Source organism: Vulpes vulpes, chromosome 1, assembly GCF_048418805.1.
Source record: "Vulpes vulpes isolate BD-2025 chromosome 1, VulVul3, whole genome shotgun sequence".
In the NCBI taxonomy this organism is placed as follows: Eukaryota; Metazoa; Chordata; class Mammalia; order Carnivora; family Canidae; genus Vulpes; species Vulpes vulpes.
Genome location: NC_132780.1, coordinates 32422591 through 32447161, shown reverse-complemented (window position 1 = coordinate 32447161; position 24571 = coordinate 32422591). Strand labels below are relative to the sequence as shown.

The following is a 24571-nucleotide window of genomic DNA, read 5'->3' as shown; positions in this document are numbered from 1 at the left end:
AAAACACTAGACATTTATTTCTCACAGTTCAGAGGTGGGGAAGTCCAAGATCAAGGTGTCAGCTCATTTGGTTCCTGGTAAGCATCTTCTTCCTGGTTTTGCAGACACCTTCTTGCTGTGTGCCACCACACAGGGGAGACTGAGGGAGAACAAAGGCTCTCATGTCTCTCATAAGGGCACTAATTCCACTTGTGAAGGCCTCATCTTCATGACCTGATCACCTCCCAAAGGCCCTACCTCCCAATAGCCCATTGGGCATTAGGATGTCAACATAGGAATTTTTCGAACATTCAAGTCCATAAAACTAATAATGATGACAACAAATAGGAACTACCACATGGGGTTGTTAGAGCATTAAATGAGTTAATATTGTGTAAAGCATTTAGGTCAATGCCAGCTCTCACTTAGTGTCCATAGGTGCTAAGTAAAATCAGTCACAAAAGAACAAAAATTGTATAATTCCATGTATGTGAGCTACCTGGAGTAGTCCGATTCCTAGAGACAGAATGTAGAATGTGGTTGCCAGGGGCTTAGGGAGTGGGAGGAATGGAAATGATCTTTTAACAGGTACAGAGTTACAGTATAGATAAGTACAGATTCAAAGAGTTGTGGGTAGTGGTGTGCACAACAGTGTGAATGTACTTCACACTGCTGCATTGTACTCTAAAAAAATGATTACGATGGTAAACTTTGTTATGTATATTTTATCACAATTGCAAAATCTTTTAGAAAGCCAGTGCTCTGTTCCAACTTGTCCATTTTGTAGTTGGGAAAAATCAAACAAAGGGGAAGAGACTTGTCTAAGTTTTATAGGGCATCTTCTGACCTGGTATCATTTTCAGCTTTCAGGTGCTTTCATTCTAATCATCTCTCCATGCTGAATGGTGAATGAGTAGAGACTTTTAATATAATACCTATTTTTCAAACCACATGGTCTCTAGAGCCATGTTGACTACTTAATATGAGCTTAATGTAGGAATCAGCCATCAGTTCTGATGCTGAATATGGTGGGCTTCCTGTAGCATGGGCTATCTACTTTGTGGGAGATGTTTAAGAGATTTCTCCTTGGTAATTTTGACTAAATTCAGTTTTTATTTTACATCTTTCCTTATCTTGGTCAGACAGAAGCCACAGCAGTTATCTCAACAAAAGAAATTTTTTTAAAATTATTTTTTAAAGATTTTATTTATTTATTTATTTATTTGAGAGAGAGAGAGAGAGAGAGAGAGAGAGAGAGGCAGAGACACAGGCAGAGGGAGAAGCAGGCTCCGTGCAGGGAGCCTGACGTGGGACCCGATCCTGGGCCTCCAGGATCAGGCCCTGGGCTGAAGGTGGTGCTAGACCACTGAGCCACCCAGGTTGCCCAACAAAATAAATTTAATATAGAGATTGGTTAAACAATTTTGGAGGACTCAGAGAATGAAATGGGAAAATTGAAGTCCTATAGAAATTAGAAATTGTACGAGCAGGAACCCGCACACCATCCTGGGGCAGTGGCTCTAAAACTAGAGCTTCACTGCAATCGCCTGGAGGGCTTGTTCCAACTCAGATTGCTAGGTACCACCCAGAGTCTCTGATTCATTAGGCTGGAGTGGCACTTGATAATTTGCATTTATAATTAGCATTTCCCAGGAGATGCTGATGCTACTGGTCCCGAGACCATATTCAAGAACCATGGGTCTGGTTGGAAGAGTATTAGAGTTATCAGAACCTAGAAGCTCTAAAGAGTGGCCTTAGAGCTGGAACTCAAATCTCTGGGGATCTCAGAGGAAAGATCCCACAGAATCTGAGAGTCTGGACTCTGACCTCTTAGGAGGTGGGACTGTCTGGCTGGTGCTGGTACCTCCAAGGAGGTAAGATAAGGATGGTTCTGGAAGCGCCCAAAGAAGCTGGACTCTAGAACCAATTGCCACTACCAAGGTAGGAGGAGCTTCAACAAAGAGGGAGGAGCCAGTCCCCTTTCCCTTCTCCAGCTACCCAATCTCTTTAGAGCACCTATTACTGGCAGAACCCAAAAGAAGGAGGTGGCAAAGCGGAAATGTGACTTGCTAAATGCCAGGCCCAGCATCACAGAGTATAAAATTTGGAGCTGAGAGACAGTAGGTCAATGACCATCACCTCCATAAAGCACACCCATTTCAGCATACTCAGTGCTCAGTTAAGTCATCGGCTGTGTTGTGGAGCCAAGTTACACAAAAGTTGTATGTTTTTAAGTGTTAGACTAATACTCACGCAGGGATGCTCAGACAGTGAGACAATCGGCAACATCTTCCCATGTCACTCCCATTCTTGGCACCTTCTGTGTGGAATGGAAAGGCCAAGTGCCCGAATTTACATAAGTTCAATACATATATATGATGCAACTCCATGGTACACACATATATATTCCATAAAAATTAGATCACATTATACATAATACTGGATGCCTTCTTTTTTCATATTAATACACTGTGAGGTGATCACCTTTCTCTTCCAGTGAATACATGTTTACTTGGGTTTTCTTTAAATGGCTGCATAACATTCCATTGGATGGAAGTTCCAAGATCTTTTAGTGCTGTCTCTTTGGGGAGACATTTAGAGGGCAGCCCCGGTGGCTCAGTGGTTTAGTGCCGCCTTCAGTCCGAGGTGTGATTCCGGAGACCGGGGATTGAGTCCCACATCAGGCTCCCTGCATGAAGCCTGCTTCTCCCTCTGCCTATGTCTCTGCCTCTCTCTCTGTCTCTCTCTCTCCTTCTGTGTCTCTATGAATAAATAAGTAAAAATCTTTATTAAAAAAAGAAATTTAGATAGTTTCTATTATTTTGTTACTACAATGTTCCAGAGATGCTCTTGTCTTCACAATCCTTGCTCACTTGTCCGGTTATACCCTTAGGATAAATTCTGGAGATTATATATATATTTACATACGTATATATGTATATATCTTGATATCCTTTCAAAGTAACTTCGTAAATTCGTTCTCCCAAGGCTCTCATAATTTCTAAGCTAAAAAAGTATCAATAATTAAAGTGCTTGGGATGCCTAGGTGGCTCAGCAGTTGAGTGCCTGCCTTCGGCTCAGGGCGTGATCCTGGAGACCCAGGATCGAGTCCCACATTGGGCTCCCTGGATGGAGCCTGCTTTTCCCTCTGCCTGTGTCTCTGTCTCTCATGAACAAATAAATAAAATCTTAAAAAAATTAAAGTGCTAATTTATTGTTAGCACATTCAGTCAGGTAAAATTTATGATCTAGCAGAGTACCTTTTATAAGGTAGATGAATGTCACAGAAAATATATATTATAGAGAAATTGTATAATAGCATGTCCATTTGCTAGAACTTTAGGATAACATTTTACCATTAATTTTGTAGACGTTTTATAATAGTTCATCTATATTCTTATGACATATTGATAGTGATTGTATAGTCTTTACCAAGTCTTTGGTTGGGTTTGCCGTTTCCCGTTACTGACACATTGCTAATGAAATAAAGCATCTGCTTTATTGAAAAAAACTCTTTTTTTCAAACACACTGCAGCTAAAAGTGGACACTACTTGAATAGCAAATGCTTTTCTTCTTTTTGTTCTGGTGGTTATTCCTAAAACTGTTACTAAAGTCCCATAGAAGTGTATTCCTACTCCCACATTGCTGTCTTTGGAAGGATAAGATGCAGCTGGGAACTTATATGAGGTTTAATTTGGAAGGCTCCTTTCAGATCATCTTATTTTCCAGTTTCAAAAACCAGCTTCTGAAATTGAGATCAGGATGAGGTCCCTAAATAGTCCAGTCCAGACTCCTCTCTGTTACACTTATTCCAGTTCTGTTCTCATGAGTATGAGACTTGAGCGAGGTTCACAAGAGACTTGACTTCTAATCTCCAGAAAAGAACATGCCCCAAACTAATAGAAACACAGTGCTCTTTTCTTTTCCTTCCTTCCTTTCTTTCTTTTTCGGATTTTATTTATTTATTCAACAGAGAGAGAGAGAGCACACAAGCAGGGGGAATAGCAGAGGGAGAGGGAGAAGCAGGCTCTCTGCTGAGCAGGGAGCCCAATGCAGGGCTCGATCCCAGGACCCCAGGATCATGACCTGAGCCAAAGGCAAATGCTTCACCAACTGAGGAACCCAGGTGCCCCCACAGTACTGTTTTTAAACCTTTTCTAAAGACCAGTTTATCTACATTTGATGAGCAATTACCTGCTTCCAGGTGGGAAGGAGATATTTAATTTTAGGATACTCAGGGCCAGGAAGCCAAAGATGTGGTTTTTGTCAAACCCATAGTTTGCTCAGAAGCAGCTTGAGGCCTGATTCTGTAATCCCACTTGGGAGCAGGGCAGATACACCCCAGATTCTTTTGTTCTTATTTTAGAGCCACGATCCCTCTCACAACATGGGTGTCTTCTTGCAGGTGCGCCCCCGCCACTTAAACGTGCTCTGTGACGTGTCTGGGAAAGGCCCCCTCACTGCCTGTGGCTTCGACCTCCGCAGCCTGCAGCCTGATCAGCGGCTGGAAAACCTCCTGCAGCAAGTGAGTGCTGAGGACTTCGAGAAGCAGAATGAAGAGGCCCGGAGGAGCAATCGGCAGGCCGAGCTCTTTGCCCTGTACCCATCAGTGGATGAGGTGGGTGCCACCATCTCCATGCTGGAGAGTCTCAGTGAGGAAAACAGAGAGTCTCCAGGAAAATATTATTGTTTGTCATTCCTGTATAGCACTATCAGGATGCTTAGTGGTATGATTTCTGGGCCATTCTTTTCCCTAAGATAAGCCTATGGAATCACAAAGCCAGTTATTGATCAGTCCTCCAAAAGAGATTCCAACAATAACCAGGATTTTCACTGCTCTTTACAAAACACTTTCACTGATTTTGTCTCATTCAATCCTCAGAACATTTCAAGGGTCTACATGTAGTAATCTTAAGTGAGTCAAACCATTCAGTTCTTTGGTGGTATATTTGCAGTTTATCTGTCAAGACATGTGTTCCTTAAACTTTGATATTCTCAAGTGCTAAGATCTTTGATAATCTCTATGAACAACCTGAGGAGAATTACTTTGAAAACATTCTAGTCTAAAATGATCATAGCAGGGCACCTGGGTGGCTCAGTGGTTGAGTGTCTGCCTTTAGTTCAGGTTGTGGTCCCAGGGTCCTGGGATCAAGTCCCACATAAAGCTCCCTGCAGGAGTCTGCTTCTTCCTCTGCCTGTGTCTCTGCCTCTCTCTCTGTGTGTCTCTCATGAATAATGAATAAATAAATAAAATCTTTAAAAATAATAATCAATCAATAGAACTATCATAGCTATGGTCTTAATGCACAAACTTCAGGATCCTGATTGTTCACGTCATTATATATCGGAGCTAACAGAGATCAATTTGATATTTTGGCTTTGCCTTGTATTTACTCCTTAGGGCACTTCGGATGGGATGAATAGTGACCATTATTCCAGCCCCTGTAGGCTCCTCATACTTGATATGAGGCTCTGTGTCTTTCCTCTGTATGTCAGAATGTTTGTGCTTCTGGTTCTTGCCAGAACTGGCTATGGCAATATCTCTGCTGTCCAAATTTTATCAAAAGTTCAGTTGTAAGATGCACAATTTGGGGGGCATTTTTGCATAAAACATAAGCGATCCATCCATGCCTCTAAATGTTTGACATTTAATTTTTGGATCAAGCAAGAAGACCGCTAGGGAGCCTGCTTCTTAAACCTGGTGGAGCCCCCTGGGCATTGTGTTTGCTGACTCAGCCCTTGGATGAGGGCAAAAAGTACAGTATGGAAGCTGCAGTCATGAGATGTGACGTTATGTCCACTGTGCAAATATTATCAAGGACACAGACCTACTCCTCATCCAGCACCTGCCTCAGTGAGGATCCAGAGAGAAATTGTCTCTCAAGTCTTGGGATAGAGAAGAATTTGATTTCACTGGGGAAATGGAAACTCTTAGGAGACTGTGTGCATCTTGTAATCAGCTCTCCTGAAGTCTTTACTTAGGGTCAAATTCCCATTTGCTGCTTTTTTTTTTTTTTTCTATTTTCTGCTAGCCACTAGATTTAGAAGCAGAAAATAGAAAAAAAAAAAAAAAGCAGCAAATGGGAATTTGACCCTAAGTAAAGACTTCAGGAGAGCTGATTACAAGATGCACACAGTCTCCTAAGAGTTTCCATTTCCCCAGTGAAATCAAGTGGCTAACTTATTGGAATTTACTTCAGCTTTCTTTCTTTCTTATTATTATATTCCAACTACGTTGGTTTTCTCATCTATTTATTTCATTTGTAGTGGCCTCAAATCCTTTTCTGAATGAGGCAGATTAAAAATAACTACGAATAATGTGGGCAGCGTTGTATCACCTCCATTCTTCAGATTGCAGAGTAAGAGTCAGGGAGGTTAAGTAACCTCTCAGGCAAATTAAAGTACAGAATGGGGATCCTAACCCATTAACCCCAAACTTTATGTTTGCCCCTACTTAGGTATCTACATATGACTACCTGGCATAAGAGCACACATAATTGAAATCCAAAGATGATATGAACCATCACACTAAATATCATAACTCTTCAGTTTCCATATAAAACTTTAAGGTTTTTTTTTTTTTTTACCATCTTTGTCAAGAAATATTATATCTGCCAGATTTGACTTCTGCTTGTATTCCTTTTCCTCTCAGCTCCATAGTGGAGATGCCAGTATGTAAGAAAGTATCCCGAAGTGGACACCAGGAGAGACAAAACAATGAAAGGATGAGAAGGGTATATCTAGTGAGATATCAGCCTTCATGGGATTAAGTGGGAGGGTGTTCAGTCTCCCACCAATTGCAAGAATGAATCACAGATTCTGTAGAAGAACTTTTTTTTATGGTCTCTGAAATGATGCAGAAACTTGATTAGGATTGAAAGTTATAATCTAGCAGAGGTCCTAAGAGGCCCTCTTTATTGGGTGAAGAGGAGTGCTTTATATTTAGTGTACCAATTATTTGTAAATTAGTATGTCGAAAATTCTGGGAGGCCCCCATTCCAGTCTTTAATATTTTGAAGCTCATACATACAGAGATTGCATTTGTCCTTGTAATTTGAACTTTCTCCAAAGATAGTCCTGTGGAAGAGGGGTAAATTTCTGGCTACCATGAACTAATCACACACACTGATTTTTTTTTTTTTTTTTTTTTTTTGTGAAACACCTTAACAAAACTATTTCTTATTACCATGACTTTATTTCCTGGTGAAGAGGATGAGAAAAGAGGTGAGCTATTATATTTAAATTATGACTAAGCCTACAAGAGAGATAAAAGTAAAACACAACCCCCAGGCCTCTAGGAGGGGAGTTCTTGTCCTGATTCACTCTTGGTTCTGCAAAAGGCATCCTATGGGTTGGTCCCTAAGAAGGTGCCACTATCCTCTGAATTGCAGAAGGGTTTGCATTCAGACTGCCTAAGCTGCAAGTAACATAACTCAACTAAAAACCAATTAAGAAAAAAAAAGTAGTATGGGTGTGGGGGATATTTATAGGCCCACATAATGCAATCACAGGCAGACAGATGTAGAGTTGGCCTCAGTGTGTTGGGTCAACTGATAGAAGACATCTCTCATACTGTCCTTCTCTTTCTCTTACTCTCTCCCTCCCTTTCTGTCTCTGTCCCTCTTTAAATATCTATATGTATATTTAGAGATATATACAAAAATATATATACATATCTATATATGCACACATTTATGTATGCATGTATATATTATATACAGAAATGTAAATATATACATACATATACATAATATATTTATATGTACATAATATATATGTATTTATAATATTTATAATATAAATACATATATATTATATTATTTTTATATATACATACATACACACACACTCAAGAAGATAAAACAACGGACATCTACTTCAGGCAAGATAGGCCATGTTCAGGGTGGTATGGCCACAGACCAGATATCCACTTCGAACTTCATATTTGCTCTTCTCCTTCTCTGGGAACTAGTTCCAATTTCAGATAACTATAAAGGCTTAAAAAATGCATATAGATTAGAAGAGACTTAGGAAATGCATCAATATCTAAACCTCATTTGGATCATGATTTAACAAACTAACTGCAAAAAAGAATTGAGATAGTTGGGGAAATTTGGAATGAACTAAATATTTAGTGACAATAAGAAATTGCTGTTAATTTTTTAAAAAATCAATGGCATTACAGCTGTGCAGTTTTATTTTTTATTTTATTTATTTATGTTTTAAATATTTTATTTATTTATTTGAGAGAGAAGGAGAGAATAAATGGGGAAGGGGCAGAGGGAGAAGCAGACTCCCCACTGAGCAGGGAGCCCAACATGGGACTCAGTCCCAGGACACCAGGATCATGACCTGAGCTAAAGGCAGACACTCAACCGACTAAGCCACCCAGGCGCCCTGACAGCTGTGCGTTTTTAGAAGTCTTTATCTTATAGAGATTTGTACTGAAATATGTACAGATGAAGTTCTATGATGTCTGAGGCTTTGCTGCCAAGTAATCCACTATTGAGTAGGGGGAGGTAGTAAGTGGGAGTATGGGTGAAGCCAGATTGCCCATGAGTTAAACATATTGAAACTTACATGATGGGTAAAGATGGTTCATTCCATTATTCTCTCTACTTTTGAGTATGTTTCCATTTTCTAAATGAAAAGCTTTTAACGAAGAACCTTGAAAGTTCGAATCTAGACCAGAGAGGTAGCCTTAGAAACCCATGAATGTATGTTGGGGCTCTTCTCCAATGAGGGAGGGTGCTTCCCTTCTCCATGCACCTGCTCTGATCACCCTGCAAGTGCCAGTTTGCTCTGAGAGAGTTGAGCTCAGTGTGGGCATCAAGCAGTGCCTCCTCTGAAACAAGCTCAGCGGCCAGGATGGCCCGCTGATAAACACAGGATTGGACCTTAAAGAATAGAGTTTTGAGTAGAAGTGAGTTTGTTTCATGAATCTGGGTGCAGATTTACTGAGGAGGTGATTCTACTGCTATTTCAAAAGATGTTACTTTGCTATGGGAGGCTCCCATCACTTATGGCCCAGGAAAATACAATTAGACATGACTCTATTCTTTGGACTCTTGTGAGCTGTAGATAGTCAACTGCAAGAGCAGAGATTAAAGTTTTCAGGGCTTTGCATTATTATCTTTGCATACATAAATATAATGAAGATACTTTGATAATTTAGATTTGAATGTTAAAAGTTACCTTAGGGCCTTGGTATATTTCTCTTTAAGTCTTGAGTTCCAATGTGGTAAAATAGAGTCCCAAATGTGGTAAAACAAACAAACAAACAAACCAACCAACCAAAAAACTGTATAATTGCATTTGTCATTACTAATTTGTCATTACTAAGTTTCCTGTATTTAGAACTTCAGCAAGCTCTAGCTGGATATGTGTGTGTAGAACCTATGCATCAACCTCAAATCTCTATCACCTGTTTAAGAACACAGTGACCTGAGAAAGATACTATATTTTAAATATTGATGGTTTACATACAGCCTGATGCGAGCTATTCTGAATCAGACTTCAAGTCTGAAACTCACCATTTACTAGTAAAACCTTGGCAGGAGAAGTATTCTGAATATGTACTTAGAGCAGGCCAAAAAAAAAAAAAAAGCCAACAATACCAACAATAGGTATAAGATTTTGCAATGCCATCTGGTGGATGTTACTCAGCCATATTCATGTTCACATTTCCTTCCTTCCTCCCTCTGTCTCTTTGTCTTAAATGCCTAGCTTTTGGAAAGGAGAAATTGTTTGCCGTCAATGTTGACTTCGAAACTTGGGGTTGAATAATAAACTCTCTTATAAAAGTCTTTAAAAGTGTTATCCCACTATTAGAAATGAATGCAGGGTGAGTGCTGGACAGCAGCCTTCCCTTCCCTGGACTCTCTCCAACTGGAACCCCTCCTGGAAGTTCACTTATGATTTCTTTACCGACCATAGGAGGATGCGGTGGAAATACGTCCAGTACCAGAATGTCCTAAGGAACATCTGGGCAACAGAATACTGGTCAAGGTGCTGACTCTGAAGTAAGTACCGGCGAACGTACTAACCACTACACAGAGGTTTATCTCGCCTTTTACATATAAGCTGCATCTCCGTGGACAGAGCTTGAACGGGGAGGGTCCTCCAGTGCTCTTGCAACAGTGTGCGGCTGTGACGTAGTGGGAAGAACAGAGTTTGGAGTCAGCTAGACCCAGATTCTATTCCTGCCCAGCCTTTGACAGTCGCTCCTCTGTCCCAGGGAAGGCACACCCTGAAGTGAGTCATGTAAGGTAACGGAGTGAAACAGCCTACAGTAACCAAAGGAACAGGGAAAGCTGGGCAGCAAAAAAACCCCTGAAAACCAGTGAATGGTATACTGGAGTCCTCTCTAATTCCTCAGAGCTGAACCTAGCAGAGATGAACCCAGCTCTGTGTTCAGTGACCTCACGTCCGTATCTTGAGACTGGCCGTGGTGGAATATTTACAACATAGAATTCAGACGATGCTACAAATTAGAGCTGCTGCTTCTTTTTTTTTTTTTTTTCCTAGAGACTTGTTTGTTATTTATTGAAGCACAACATTAAATGCAACTGAAACCCAGTCTCAGTGCTGGGGGACAGCAGAGGACCAGAGAGCAGTGTGGACTGTAGCAAGATATTTTAAGGGGTTACCCACTGCTGGCAAGGGCAATTCTTGCCATCCAAGGACACAGGCCCATTTTTGCCAACTGTCTATTTTGGTTTTGTTTTTGCTTTTTCAAGAGGAGCTGGAAATTCAGATTTCTTTCTTTCTTTCTTTCTTTCTTTCTTTCTTTCTTTCTTTCTTTCTTTCTTTCTTTCTTCTTTCTTTCTTTCTTTCTTTCTTTCTTTCTTTCTTTCTTTCTTTCTTTCTTTCTTCTTTCTCTTTCCTTCCTTCCTTCCTTCCTTCCTTCCTTCCTTCCTTCCTTCCTTCCTTCCTTCCCTTCCTTCCTTCCTTCCTTCTTTTTAAATTCAGACTTCTGAATAATCTCCTGACTTCTTAAATACCTTCTCATTTCCTTTTTACAAATTATACAACAGCTCATCATTTGCAGTCTGGATTCATCTTGTGGGCCAACTGTTTGCCCCATGTACTTTAAAGCAATTATCTCCAAATCTTTTTGATTGTTTACATTCAGAGTAGAAGTCCCATGTCCACTGTATATGTGTATTAGTTTTGTACATGCATATTAATATATACATTATTGAATGTACATAAACAAGAAATTTTAAAATATGAACTAAATAAATGAAAATAAATTAGAGTAACTTCTTCCAGCACACTAACAAGTTGTCTTGCATATCCACTTGGGTGGTGTTTACATGCCTCTTGTGCAGACTGCTACTTCAGAGAATTCTTCCAACTTCAAATCACAGACTCTTTTGAAAATATTAAGTTGTAAATGCTCTATCTGGGCCACAGTATATAAGCATGGCATTTTTTTTCATCCATTAGGGGGTGATCCATCTCTTGAAGTCAATTCATGGACTCCTTAAGCAACACCTGGTTTGCAATTAGGGCATCTGGATTCTGGATTCAAGGCTGTATTTCAACCCTGGGAGCTTCTCTGGGAGTTTGAGTTCTTACTTATAAATGAAACTGTTAACACCAGATGGTCTCCAAGTTTCTACCTGTCATAAACTTCTGTGATTCTAATGCATAGCTTCCCCAGATCCTCTCCTGAGAACCCAGGGAGACAGAGCTGCTCCTCTCTTCCCCCATGGCGGGGGGGGGGGGGGGGGGGGGGGGGGGGGGGCTCCCTTGAAGTTGTAGCCCTCCCCCTAGCCAGCTCTACTAATAGGGGGAGGGAAGTGAGGGGGCCTTTTGTCTTGTGCACCAAGATGAGCAGCTCATAAACAGCTCTCTGTCGAGTCAGGGCTATAGAAAGGCAGCCATGCAAGCCAGCCTGGAAGTGGGAGCCTGCTAGTTCTTGAGCAGGGGGCTGAGTGGAAGTGGCTGCTGGTCTCCTCTGCACTGCTCAGGAAGTCTGCCCCATTGTCTGAGGCACTCACTCACCCCCACAGGATGCACATCAGGCCCCTTATAAGTGCAGTGACTATGCTTTTTGGGATTGGAGGAATTCTCCCTTATGATGTCACTTTGCCACCAAGCCTTCTAGATCTTTCCAATAAGTAAACAGCAGCAGTCCTCACAGGTGGGAAAACGTGGCCACTAAGAGACATGTATTAATGAAAAAACAAATAGACCCATTTGGATTTCTCTTGGTGAAAATTGTCAGTTTTCTGGTGATGTTTTTCCCAATTGCCAAAGCAGAAATCAGATAGAATTGAGATGTTTGCTGAGGGTGCTTGGCCCACTCAAGAGTCTTAAATAGCATCTGTATCAGCAGCATACACCTGCAAGAGGAGAGATGGACCAAAGAGGTTGTCCCAGCTAAAACTACTCTGAATAAACCAGATTTTTAAAAAAGCAAGCCAGCAAGCAAGTTCTTATAGGTAAACTTACAATGTCAAAATAGGAATAGTAAACGTGATAATGTTAAAGACCTCATTTCCCCACTGACACAGACATGCAGAATTTTATTTCTACTACTATAGATTTTATGATCTGTTGAGACCTCTGTCACTGTTTTGCTTTTTGAGAAACATGTAAAACTCAAGCATATAGAATCAGGCTGGTGTCCAATCTGCAGATGTTTGGAGCACCTAGAAGAAAAGAGGATGGCAACAAAGTATTTTCCTCCTTTGCATTTTATGTGGGGAAATATTTTAATGTAAGATTTACTACTGTCTTATGCAAAGTAACCTCAGCTCAGAGGGGTCTCCTTGGTGGGGAAACTAGTGTGCTTTATTCAAGTTTACCCAGGGAATTTGTTTTAAATGCAAATTTGGGGACACCTTGCATCACCATTTCCCCCAAGAGATTCTGGCTCACTAGATCTCAGGGGAGGGACAAAAACTCCTCTTTTGCCTCAAAATGCTAGTTTCTGGGGACTATACTTAGAGATACATTGATAGGAAAAAAAACTCAGGTTCTGTGATCAGAAAAGGCTGGGCTCTGAACCCCAAACATGCCGGTGCCTCATCTTGTGGCCTTTGGCAAATTACTTAATCTCCCTGCACCTCAAAAACAGTGGGTAATATTTGCATCACATTATTGTTGTGAAGTTAAAGGAGTCAACACGTGCCAAATGGCTAATGCAACCCAATTGTAGGTATGTGACAAATGTCAATTCTCCTTTTCTTTCTTTGAGCCAGGGAGTACTTACCACTCAGTACCCACCTAAGTAGATCACAGCAATACTCAGACCTTGGAATGCACAATTAAATATGGGTTGACCACACCAGGCAACAGCTGGCGAGCATAGGCACAGGATAGCCCACAATCGATGTGCTCTCACCTATGATAGAATAATCATAGAAATCCTTTCCATGTGTGCTTGTGATAAAATCTGTACCATAAAGTTTACCATCATCACCACTGTTAAGTGTGCAGCTCAGTGGCATTAAATATATCCTCACTGCTGTGCAGCCATAGATACCCATTTCCAGATCTCTTTCCTTCCACCACTGGAACTTTGTCCTCATTAAACAATAATTCCTATCCACATTCCTCCAGCCCCTGGACATCACCATCACTTTTTGTCTAAATACCTTATAGAAGCAGATTTTACAAGATGTGTCTTTTGTGACTGGCTTGTCTCACCTAGCACAATGCCTTCAGGGGTCATGTTGGAGCATGAGTCAGAATGTCCTTCCTTTTTCAGGCTGAATAATAGTCCATCACATGCATATGCCATGTTTGGTTTATCCATTCAGCCCTTGAAGGACATTGGAGGTAATGCTGTTTCTTGATGCTGTTCTAATGGTGTGTTCGCACTCACTGTCCTACACAATCCTTACGACACCTCTGGGGAATGGGAAGAGCAAGCGTCCCTTCCTCATTTTACAGATAAATAAGCAAAACTGGGAAAGTCAAATAACCTGATTAGGATCCCAGATGAGCTGGTGGTGGGAGGAAGAACGGAAGCTAGGTATGTCTGACCCAGTGCCTGTGAGTCTGCCATCATTCCCATCTGCCTTATCCCCACAGGTGCCATTTGGCTAACTAACCCTTTTGTCTGTGCTTCCCTCCATCCAATATTCTTCTTAAAAATCCTCTTTTTAGGGGTGCCTGTGTGGCACAGTCGGTTGAGCATCTGACTTGATTTTGGCTGAGGTCATGATTTCAGGGTCATGAGTTGGGCTCTGTGCTCAGTGCAGAGTCTGCTTGAGTTTCTCTCTCCCTCTGCCTCCCAGCTCATTCTTTCTCTCTCTCTCTCTCAAATAAATAAGTCATTTAAAAAGGTCCTCTTTTTAGACAGTTACCCAGTGACAAGGCCATCCTCTTACACATGCCTTGAAACAAAATTTGGTCTAATTGATATGACTTCTGAGGTGCTGGTGGTCCAGAGCCTGGTAACTCAGCTAGCAGGAGCCAGGATCATGGGTTGTTAGCCTGAGAAACTTGGAATGTGCACGTCTGTACTTCATGTATATCCTATAACATGTGGAAGCATTATGCTTTGGGTATGCAGTGTCTTCAAACCCACCATGTCGAGGGGAATGGGCCATTTGGGCTGATATGTTTCTAGCTCTCGCTGGGTCCCCACAGCTCAGTGTTTATTGGCAGTGCTCTGTTCCCTACCCCAGCAACCCAGCAGCTCCCCGGACAATGGAATCAGGAAAGGTCAGACAATCCACGCATATAAATGGTCCCACTATAAATCTAAGCAAAAGCAACAGAACTGGTTTTGTTTTTGTTTTACTCTTTGAAAAGCCTTGTGCCTTAGAGTTGAATAATAGGGACTCCTACCCTAGCAGTACAGGGTAAATGGCTAACAAAGACTTCACCTAAGGCAGAGGCTTTCCCATCAGAAAACACCACATCTACAGAGGATAAGTGTTGGATCACACCATGGGGACCATCCTGCCCTCTCTCCCTTGCAGTGCCACCAATGAGTGTTTTTTTAGGAAAATGTACCACCCACCACAGCTTCCAATGACTGAGAATTCTCCATGAACCTCTCATCTCTCTCCACTAATATCCCAGTATGATTCTCATCTGTGTGGAGTTATCCAAACATTACTGGGAATGATGTACATTTTTAACCAATATGTATAGCACGGCAATTTCAGCAAATTCATAATTATTTGACTTAACGCCTGATTTTTTTCTCTCTCTCTAACAGGTTTGAGATTGAAATTGAGCCTCTGTTTGCCAGCATCGCCCTCTATGATGTTAAAGAAAGGAAAAAGGTAAGGAAGTAGGGAACACCCCATCCCTGGGGGCACATTTACTGCTCATGATTTTGCGGGGTTCGTGTTTTCAAATACTGACATCTCTGCAGCAAAACTCATCAGATTTGAAAGCAAATGACTTTAAAAAAAAAAAAGATTTTATTTATTTATTTATTCATGAGAGAGAGAGAGAGAGAGAGAGAGGCAGAGACACGGGCAGAGGGAGGAGTAGGCTCCATGCAGGGAGCCCGATGTGGGATTCGATTCTGGGTCTCCAGGATCAGGCCCCGGACTGAAGGCAGTGCCAAACCACTGAGCCACCTGGGCTGCCCATCAAATGACCTTTGATACATCCAATTCTATTGCCTTTGCAGTTTTTGCAGGAATGATCTGGCAATGTTAGTCATTTATGTTCTTTGAAGAATCTTAGAGGGAAGGCCTGGTGGAAGTGGTGGCCTGTTTGGGATTGAGAGAGAAAAAAAATAGCAACGTATGGGATGACATGTATTTAAATTTAAATACATTTTTAACAAACTTGGATATATATGTAATGTTGCCTCAGTTTGGGAGTTTTTGTGCTGTGAGGTGCTCTTCTTGTGGATGGAAGGCATTTTGTGTGGTAGAAGTATTAATTTGCCAGAGGGTGAAGACCTCACCAACCATGATGTGCTTTTAATGAAAAAGATTTTGGTACCTAAGCCTCTTCTCCATGAGTGTTTTTTTTTTCCAAAGATTTTATTTATATATTCATTAGAGACACACACAGAGAGAGGGAGAGACACAGGCAGAGGGAGAAGCAGGCTCCCTGTGGGAAGCCCGATGTGGGACTCGATCCCAGGACCCTGGGACATGACTTGAGCCAAAGGTAGATGCTCAACCACTGAGCCATCCAGGTGCCCCGAGAATCTGCATTTTAACAGGTTCCCAGGTGATGCTGAAGCTGCCAGTCAGGGCACCACATTCTAAGAACTTCTGGTTTAAAAAAGAAGTTTCTAGGGATCCCTGGGTGGCGCAGCGGTTTGGCGCCTGCCTTTGGCCCAGGGCGCGATCCTGGAGACCCAGGATCGAATCCCGCATCGGGCTCCCGGTGCATGGAGCCTGTTTCTCCCTCTGCCTGTGTCTCTGCCTCTCTCTCTCTCTCTGTGACTATCATAAATAAATAATAATAAAAAAAGTTTAAAAAAAATAAAATAAAATAAAAAAGAAGTTTCTATCTTTGTTTCTTAGCAATCTGAGAGGGGGCAGGGGTAGTGGCTCACTAGGGGTCTGCTGCTCTGTCTTTATAGAACCCTCACTGGCAGCAGCTCCACCATCTTCAGTATGGCCCTCCCAGAGCCACTTGTTACTGCCACTGTAGCTCCCCAAAAGGGGAAAAGATGGGTCGGGGAGGCCTGGAAGTATTTCATTTGTTTGTTGAAATATAGGGAACATACACTCTTACACTAGTTTCGGGTATGCAACATAAGGATCTGACAGTTCTATACATTCTACAACGCTCACCACTCTACGCCAAGTTAACAGCTGTTGGGCACAACACCTGCGCCACAGTTCATTGGAAAGAATCTAGTCACATGCTCATTCCACCCGCAAAGGAGGCTGGTAGATGTAGTTTCTGCTGGGCAGCCACTTCTCAGCTACAGCTCTTAGTTCAGCTACAACATCTAGCTCTTCTTTGCTGCAGGGCCGGGTTGCATTGATGCCATTATATGGTATTCAGGGACAATGGATGGGTTAATAAAAATGTAAATATTTCGAGGAGCACCTCTCAAACAGCTCCAAAATATCTAGACACTGTGACAAAAATGTGTATCAGATTTTTCCAACACCACTATCAGGAAACCACATCTATGATGACACTCCTTTGGCAACATTTTTTTGTTTTTTTGTTTTTTTTTAACTCTTTAAACATGTTGAGGCTCTGAGAACCGCAGGTGTGACTTATTTTTTGCCTTGCTCCTTGTTTACAGATCTCAGAAAATTTTCACTGTGACCTGAACTCAGACCAGTTCAAAGGATTTCTGCGAGCTCACACACCCTCTGTGGATCCATCCAGTCAGGCAAGATCTGCAGTATTCTCGGTCACCTATCCGTCCTCAGACATCTACCTAGTAGTCAAGGTAATGAAACACAATCTGGTTTGTCCATTCTGCATTCGGGTGCTCTCCTTGTTATTCCCGGAGCATGTTTGAGGTGAAAGAGATGTCAGAACGTATATCCACACATTTTCTCTGAGATTCACTTTGTTTCCTTTTCAACTGGCCCCTTTTCCTTTCCCCACAAATCTTGTGTGGGATACTAGAACATTTATGGGTTTTGGAGTCATACAGTCTGGGCTTTGGATCCTGGCTTTGAAACTTTGTAGCTATAGGACTTTGGGTGATTCCCTAAGTTGAGACTTAGTTCCGTTGTATGCAAAGTGAGGGTTAGAACACTGCCCTCAACGGGCGGTTGTGATAGCAGAATAAAGACTGGCACATTACAGGCTTTACTCCTGACCAAGCTCTGCCTCTTACCCTCAGCTCTCCAGCTCTGGGAGGCTGCTGGGGAGGAGATCTTGGATAGGGTTTCCTAATTCTATTCATGGTCTTCTAGACACCGGTGGGGAAATGTTCCTAAGTCCAGGCTCTGACAATTTAAGGTATGGACTGTGGTTTCCAAATTTCACTCTCCCTTTTTATCACCACATGTTTTGTAAAAAAAAAAAAAAAAAAATTCCAGGTGTTTTCATTTCCCGTACACCCAGAGTTCCAGGTTTGGAACATTTTCAGGTTAGCTCAGTATTTTACTTCCATAATCTCACTGATTCCCCTGGAATCCTGCGAGAGCAGCCATTAGATACCAAAGAATTTAAGTGACGTAGAGGCCAGTTGGCAAGTGGCAGGAGTCTTTGCCTTCTACCTTTCAGATTCTGAAAGGTTATTCTTGCTTGAGGAGGATCTATTTAAGCTTTTCAAAACTACTGAAGTTAAAATTCTGTTGCTGAAAAAAGATACATCCGTTGTTGTCAAATTGAACCTGTTTTCTTTTTTCTGCAGTATCACTTAGATGTACAAGAAAGTTAGTGTCAAGCCCACCTTTGGAGCTTCAGAATTCTCTCAGCCTGGGAACCCAAGGATGCCAACACTAGCTCCATAGAGCCAAGTTTTACTTCAGGCTCTACTTCTTAGTAAATGACTTTAGTTCGCTTAATCTCCCACAGTCCATGAAGTATCAGCGGCTACCTACAGGTTACTGTTACTAAAATTATTCCAAAATTCTCAAATGTACAGATGCATTCATTTGGCAGTAACAGGCCTTCTGTCAGTTGTCTGGATATAATTAAGACGTTTAAAGCTCAGGAAGACAGTCCCTGGCTTCTCACTTCTCTTCCTTTATTGTAATGGCATCATTGTTGCTTCTGTCTCTCTTAAATATTATAGTAAATGGTGTGTTGTATTGAGCCCAGCCGAGCAGATGCCATTCAGAAAAAGGAGCTCTTATTTTTATTCCCAGGCTGAACACCAGGATCTTAAGTATATTTTAGCTAGAGTTTCCTAGTTTAGTACTGTATACACTATTGCTTGAAAGGATTATCCAGGCTTAAAGGTTTTGGGTTCCCAGTTGAGGAATGGAGAATAAGGATGAAATTTAAGACTTTAAAAACAAACATGTGAGGCACTAAACCAGCCCCTCCTGAATAGGAGAGCAGCCTCCTCATCTGATGAAAATTCTCTGCTAATTCCCCATGCATCCTTTTCCTCTGCCTGCCATGGTTACAAAGACACCTGGGTTGTTGATTTTCTTTTTTATACATAAACATGAGGCACCATACAGTGGGCCCTCCTCACAGCCTGCAGCCCTTCTCACAAAGTACCTGGAGTTACCCTTATCCAGCTGGGGAAGGGAATAGTGTCTGCTGGTCTGGTCAGATCTGGGGTCTCCCACTTTCAGATGCTAGACACCCCTCTTCTGTGGGCTCCACATTATAGTACCAGCACTCGAAGCCATGGCATTCCCATTGCTGCTTCAGGATCTTCATTAAGATCTTCTTTATCTCTGTTCTAAGTTCATTTTAAAGACCACACTTTTATCTATCAACTACATGGCAAAGCTAACTTCTTCTGCTTTGCTCTACAAGCTCCTGACTAGGAGCTTCGGTAGAATAGGAACCGGGTGTATCTTTTTTTTTTTTTTTTTTTTTTTAGAATTTTATTTTATTTTATTTATGATAGTCACAGAGAAAGAGAGAGGCAGAGACACAGGCAGAGGGAGGAGAAGCAGGCTCCATGCACCGGGAGCCCGACGTGGGATTCGATCCCGGGTCTCCAGGATCGCGCCCTGGGCCAACGGAAGGCGCCAAACCGCTGTGCCACCCAGGGATCCCGAACCGGCTGTATCTTGTTCACCCCCCTGGCCCCACCACGACCTCCCCAGCAGCTACCACCTACAGGGTGCTCAGCCAGTGTTTTCTGAGTGAATGAACATGTGAATGATTGCTGACTGAGCCTGTAGCTCACCTGTTAGGTATCTATATTCTCACCCTGGGACTTCAGTGGGAGTCAACCTTGTCTTCATGCTGTGGCGATGAGAAGGGATTTTCAACTTCTTTTATGAGGAGAGAGAGACTTCCTGCTTGCAGTCTCCCTGACGCAGGTGCCCACTGAGCGGCTCATGCCACTTCCTCTGAACGCCACTTAACAATCTCCATCGCTAGGGTGTTTTCTGGTGTGAACACTTTGGACCTCCCGAGAATGTGTGCCTAATGGAATATGTTAACCCAGATTTCATTCTTCTCTTCGACCTTCGGGATAAGCTACATTTCCTTGGAGCAGAGAGCTGGGAAATTTCAAATCTCTCCTTTTCTTTCTAATAAACAGGGTAGCCATGTTTATGGCCTGCCAGATCCTTTACCTGAAGCAAAATGGAAGAAGATACTTGACAGGAGTGGCACTAATTCATATTTCCAGCCAGTTAGCAAAGTGAAAAGCTGCTCCATTCTAGTACTTTCCATTTCTGTCCATGTCTGTTAAATCCAGAGAAGTGGCCCTAATAGGAACTACAAAGGAGACAATTATAGATAATTTATTCTGTTCATTTATTCATTTTGTGGAAGATTTTAGTTCCCAACCTGACTTTTATGGAGGGCATATCTCTTTTTTACATTGTAAGCAATAATAAAGAAAATGAGCTTTTCACTTCTTACAATATGTCTCATGGGTTCTGTTTTATAAAATAACTTTTATTGCATTTTTTTATTGTAGGCATAAGACATGTTTATGGTTTAAAAATAGAGAATACATTTAAGCAATGGGAAGAAGATAAAAATAGCACATAATCTCACCATACAAAGATAACTATTATTAACATTTGCTGTGTATCTACTGTCATCCTTTGGTTATGCCTTTATGATTTTTTTTTTATAAAACTGTATAATACTTCTTCATGCTAATTTTTTCAGCTGATTTTTTTAGTCAAAAACTATAGAGCATGAACATCCTCCCCTGTCATCAGCTGTTGTCATAAAATGTCATTTTGATGGTTGCATTGATGCCATTATATGGATATAATTCATGAGTGTTATTATTTATTTATTTATTTATTTATTTATTTATTTATTTATTTATTTTTGGCAGATTGAGAAAGTCCTTCAGCAGGGAGAGATTGGAGACTGTGCAGAACCCTACATGGTCATCAAAGAAGGTGATGGTGGAAAGGTATGGTATTTTGGCTATCACTAAATGGTGACATCTTAGAATAAACAGATATTTTTTGGGAGTGTCACAAAATAGTGAAATAGTGTTCATAATATGTCCCCATATGGGACAATAATAAATTGTGTCTTAAAAAGTAAGAAAAGGAAACTGGAGGCACCTGGATGGCTCAGTGCCTGAGCATCTGCCTTTGGCTCAGGGTGTGATTCCGGGGTCCTGGGATCGAGTCCTGCATCAGGCTCCCCACAGGAAGTCTGCTTCTCCCTCTACCCATGTCTCTGACACTCTCTCTGTGTTTCTCATGATAAAAAAATAAATAATCTTTTAAAAAAATGAAAGAAAGGGAAACTGAAACTGGCCATTGATGATAATTTTTTAAAGAAATAAATTTGTGAATTCAATAGTGTCTAAGAAAACTTGGCTGACACAAAATCCACATTCTGTTGTCGTGGTACTAAGGCTTTGACCCAGGTTGGGATGGCCACAAAGACCTCATGAAATTAAATAGTGCCAGAGCTCTGCTGTGCTTCCTCGGCAATACTAGCCAATTTCCAAATATCCTTTCTGGTGTGGAGATTTGGGAATTGACTGAGACCTCCATACATCATAAATTCATTAGGACAATATAGGTCCTAAGGCTGTGATAAGGGCATATTTTCTCAGCACCTATTTGCAAAGGTTTCCAATGTGACTTTTAAAACATGGTCTTTCTGGAAGAAGTCTTGGCTAATCAGCATCCTGCTCCAGACTCATAAATTTCAAATAAGATGTACTGGACTCACAACACTTATTTTTTTAAAAACCTACCTTCTCTTCGGAACTTAGAAAGAATATTCTGGAAATGTTGTCAACCTAAGAAGGAAGTAGTTAGCAACCTTTATAGATTTTTCTGAAGTTTCCCAAGGCAACTTTTGAAAAACAGGCTTTCTTGAAAGCTTGGTAGATAATATATAAAAATTTTCATTCCAAAATTTTGTTGTGCAAATCCAAGTCTTGTAACTAGCCCCTAAAAGCACTCGTTGGTTAGCTGGTATAACAAGCGTTGGACATTTTGGGGGTGGGGCGGTGAAGGTATATTTAATAATTGAATGTTGACTTTCTTTAAGTTTAACGAAAACGTTTCTGATCTATATCCTCTTATCAGCTAGACTTCTAGCCTGCATTGTATCATTTTCCTGCCCATTCACTCTTTTGAATTAGTAGGAAAGGGATTTTGGAGATGGCTGTCAAACTGTTGCCTTGGTGCTGGCACCATATTGTTTGTTTTTGCTTGTCTCTTTCTACTTTCCTCTAGAGTAAAGAAAAGATCGAAAAACTAAAACTTCAAGCTGAATCCTTCTGCCAGCGTTTGGGGAAATACCGAATGCCTTTTGCCTGGGCTCCCATAAACTTATCAAGTTTTTTCAATTTCTCCACCCTGGACAGGGAGGTAACCGATGTGGAATCCATGGTTGGTAAGATTTTCAACTGCAGTGGGAAGGGGAGGGGTCCCCAGTGTACTGACTCTGAGGTCAGCTGCTTGTTAATGGGGGCTCAGGGTACAGTAAGGTGTAGAGAGTGGGAAGGAAGGAGAGAAATATGAAACACTATTATGACTGACTTACAAATGTTTGATTGGACAGTGATCCCCCAAACAATTACTGTGAATATTTGTGGAGCTTAAATCGCCTCTTACAGTAAAACCTTTGGTTTACAGTAAGATTTTTCTCAATACTTTGACACTTTAAAAAGTTAATTTTCAATAGCTACCTCTTTTCCAAAGTAAAATCTTTGAAATAACAAAGTATAAGTATCTATAGTGGGTTAAACAGTGACACCATGCTTGGCTCCTAAACATAAGAAAAGCCACTGTCTCAGTAAAGCTTCAAAGGGTAAAACTCAGGTTTTTCAGAAAAATTAGTAGAAAATTATTATTATTATTATTATTATTATTATTATTATTATTATTATTTGCTTAGTGCAATGCAAAAGTAGATGCCAGAAGAATAGTTGGTTACTGTTCCAATTTATTTAGTCTATTTCTCCTTTTCATCACCACACTCTGCATCTGACTCATTAATTTCCTGAACCGTTGGGGTATGGAAAGGTTCAAGAGGGTTCAGAGTTCTCAAGTTGACCCATCTCACTTGAGTATCTCATGTCCTCAGTGTCTTTGTATCCAGCAAACATGTGAGGCTTTTCATGTTTCTCCTGCATTCCTAGGCCCTGCCTTTTCTGAAATGCCACTTTTCATGGGGGCCTGGAGGGAAGGGAATTTTGTCATTGCTGCTGCTTTTTTGGAATTATTGTTGTGTAATTACTGGTCAGAACTGATGGGTTATTTCCGATTTACCAATAACAAATTGTATTTTAGTGCATCCTGACCTTCACCTGCAATGTGTGACTTTTTTTTTTTTCTAATGCTAACTTCTATGTAGATACGGGTAGCTTTATTTGAAAAGAATTATGCACAGATTTCAGAGTGCACCATAAACTAGATAATTCAGGCATAGAGTAATCTCCAGGTCAAGGATAAGTTAACCTGACTATCGAAGCTGCTTCTTAAGAAGCAACCAGAAAATGCAGTGCATTATACTGCTGCAGTATGGCAAGTTTAGGCGGGCAGTAGTAGCCAAAAGAAGTTCCAGTTCAGCGTCATGGCAAGAATTAAGGATAAGAGGTTATTCAAAGAGTGAGCTTGGCAACATTAGCATTCTAAACAATTTGACCGTTCAGCATGGAATCTGATTTTTGCAGTACAAAAGCCTGAAGTTCCCCTCCTCAATTCCAGAAGGGGATAACAAATAACTAAGCAGAGAATTGGGGACCCAGCCCAGGCGTGAGTGTAACTCAGGGTTCTAATCCCTATGGGACAAGGTCAACCAGGGAACCCAGTTCTGCCCCCTGCTGCATACAGAGAGAGCACAAAAATGCTCAGATTCAGAATGTACCCAGGCTAACAACACCCCCCCCCCCCCCAGCATGTTTGGGTCACAGTCCCAAATGCTTTCAGGGGCATTTGAATGCATGGCTCTCCCAGTGGAATGCAATGTAAAAAAAACAAAAGCAAATGCTTTTGGTTAAATAAAGCTTATCTGCAGAACCAGGTCTGGCTGCAATGCAGGATCCTGCTGGGTGGCCTTCCCCAATCTCCATGTAGGAAGAAGACTGTGGCTCTTCATGGCATCTCCACGCAGGTCAGAGGAGGACTAGGGGCTCCAACAGGAGGACTGAGAAAGGTCAGGCCAGTGGAGGGAAATTTTCATTCAAAACAAGGATGGGCATGTTCAGTGTTCTCGTTTCGTGATGTTAAACTTCTCTTTTATGTACCCCGAAATGAGGAGAACATTGCGTGTCAACTACGCTTCAAACGATACATTTTTTAAAACCTGTCTTTTATATGATAAAGTGCATGACTGCTGCGTATTCAAACAGAAAGACATGCTTTCGAATGATGATTGTCTTCCTTACAGGGAAAAGCTCTGTGGGTGAGCGGAGAACTTTGTCCCAGTCTAGAAGACTTTCTGAAAGAGCCCTGTCCTTGGAAGAAAATGGGGTCGGGTCCAACTTCAAGCCCACGACCATTGCCGTGAACAACTTTTTCAAGCAGGTATGTCTTCCCATTCCAGCATGTCTGAATTTCTCCCCTGAATGGCATGAGTGTTGGAGCCCAAAGGGGAAGTGTA

The 24571-nt window shown here is 41.4% G+C and overlaps 1 protein-coding gene across 3 annotated transcripts in view; it reads left to right on the top strand.

Annotated features, from left to right (window-relative positions):
- Positions 1-24571, top strand: part of DOCK8 (dedicator of cytokinesis 8) — a 227655-nt gene that overhangs the window by 81351 nt on the left and 121733 nt on the right. For all 3 annotated transcript variants that reach the window (XM_072762059.1, XM_026001584.2, XM_026001585.2), the window contains 7 exons: positions 4386-4598; positions 9917-10002; positions 15168-15234; positions 17184-17333; positions 20829-20909; positions 22201-22360; positions 24359-24495. In XM_072762059.1, the coding sequence (XP_072618160.1) occupies positions 4386-4598; positions 9917-10002; positions 15168-15234; positions 17184-17333; positions 20829-20909; positions 22201-22360; positions 24359-24495 (894 nt within the window). The remainder of the gene's footprint in view (positions 1-4385; positions 4599-9916; positions 10003-15167; positions 15235-17183; positions 17334-20828; positions 20910-22200; positions 22361-24358; positions 24496-24571) is intronic.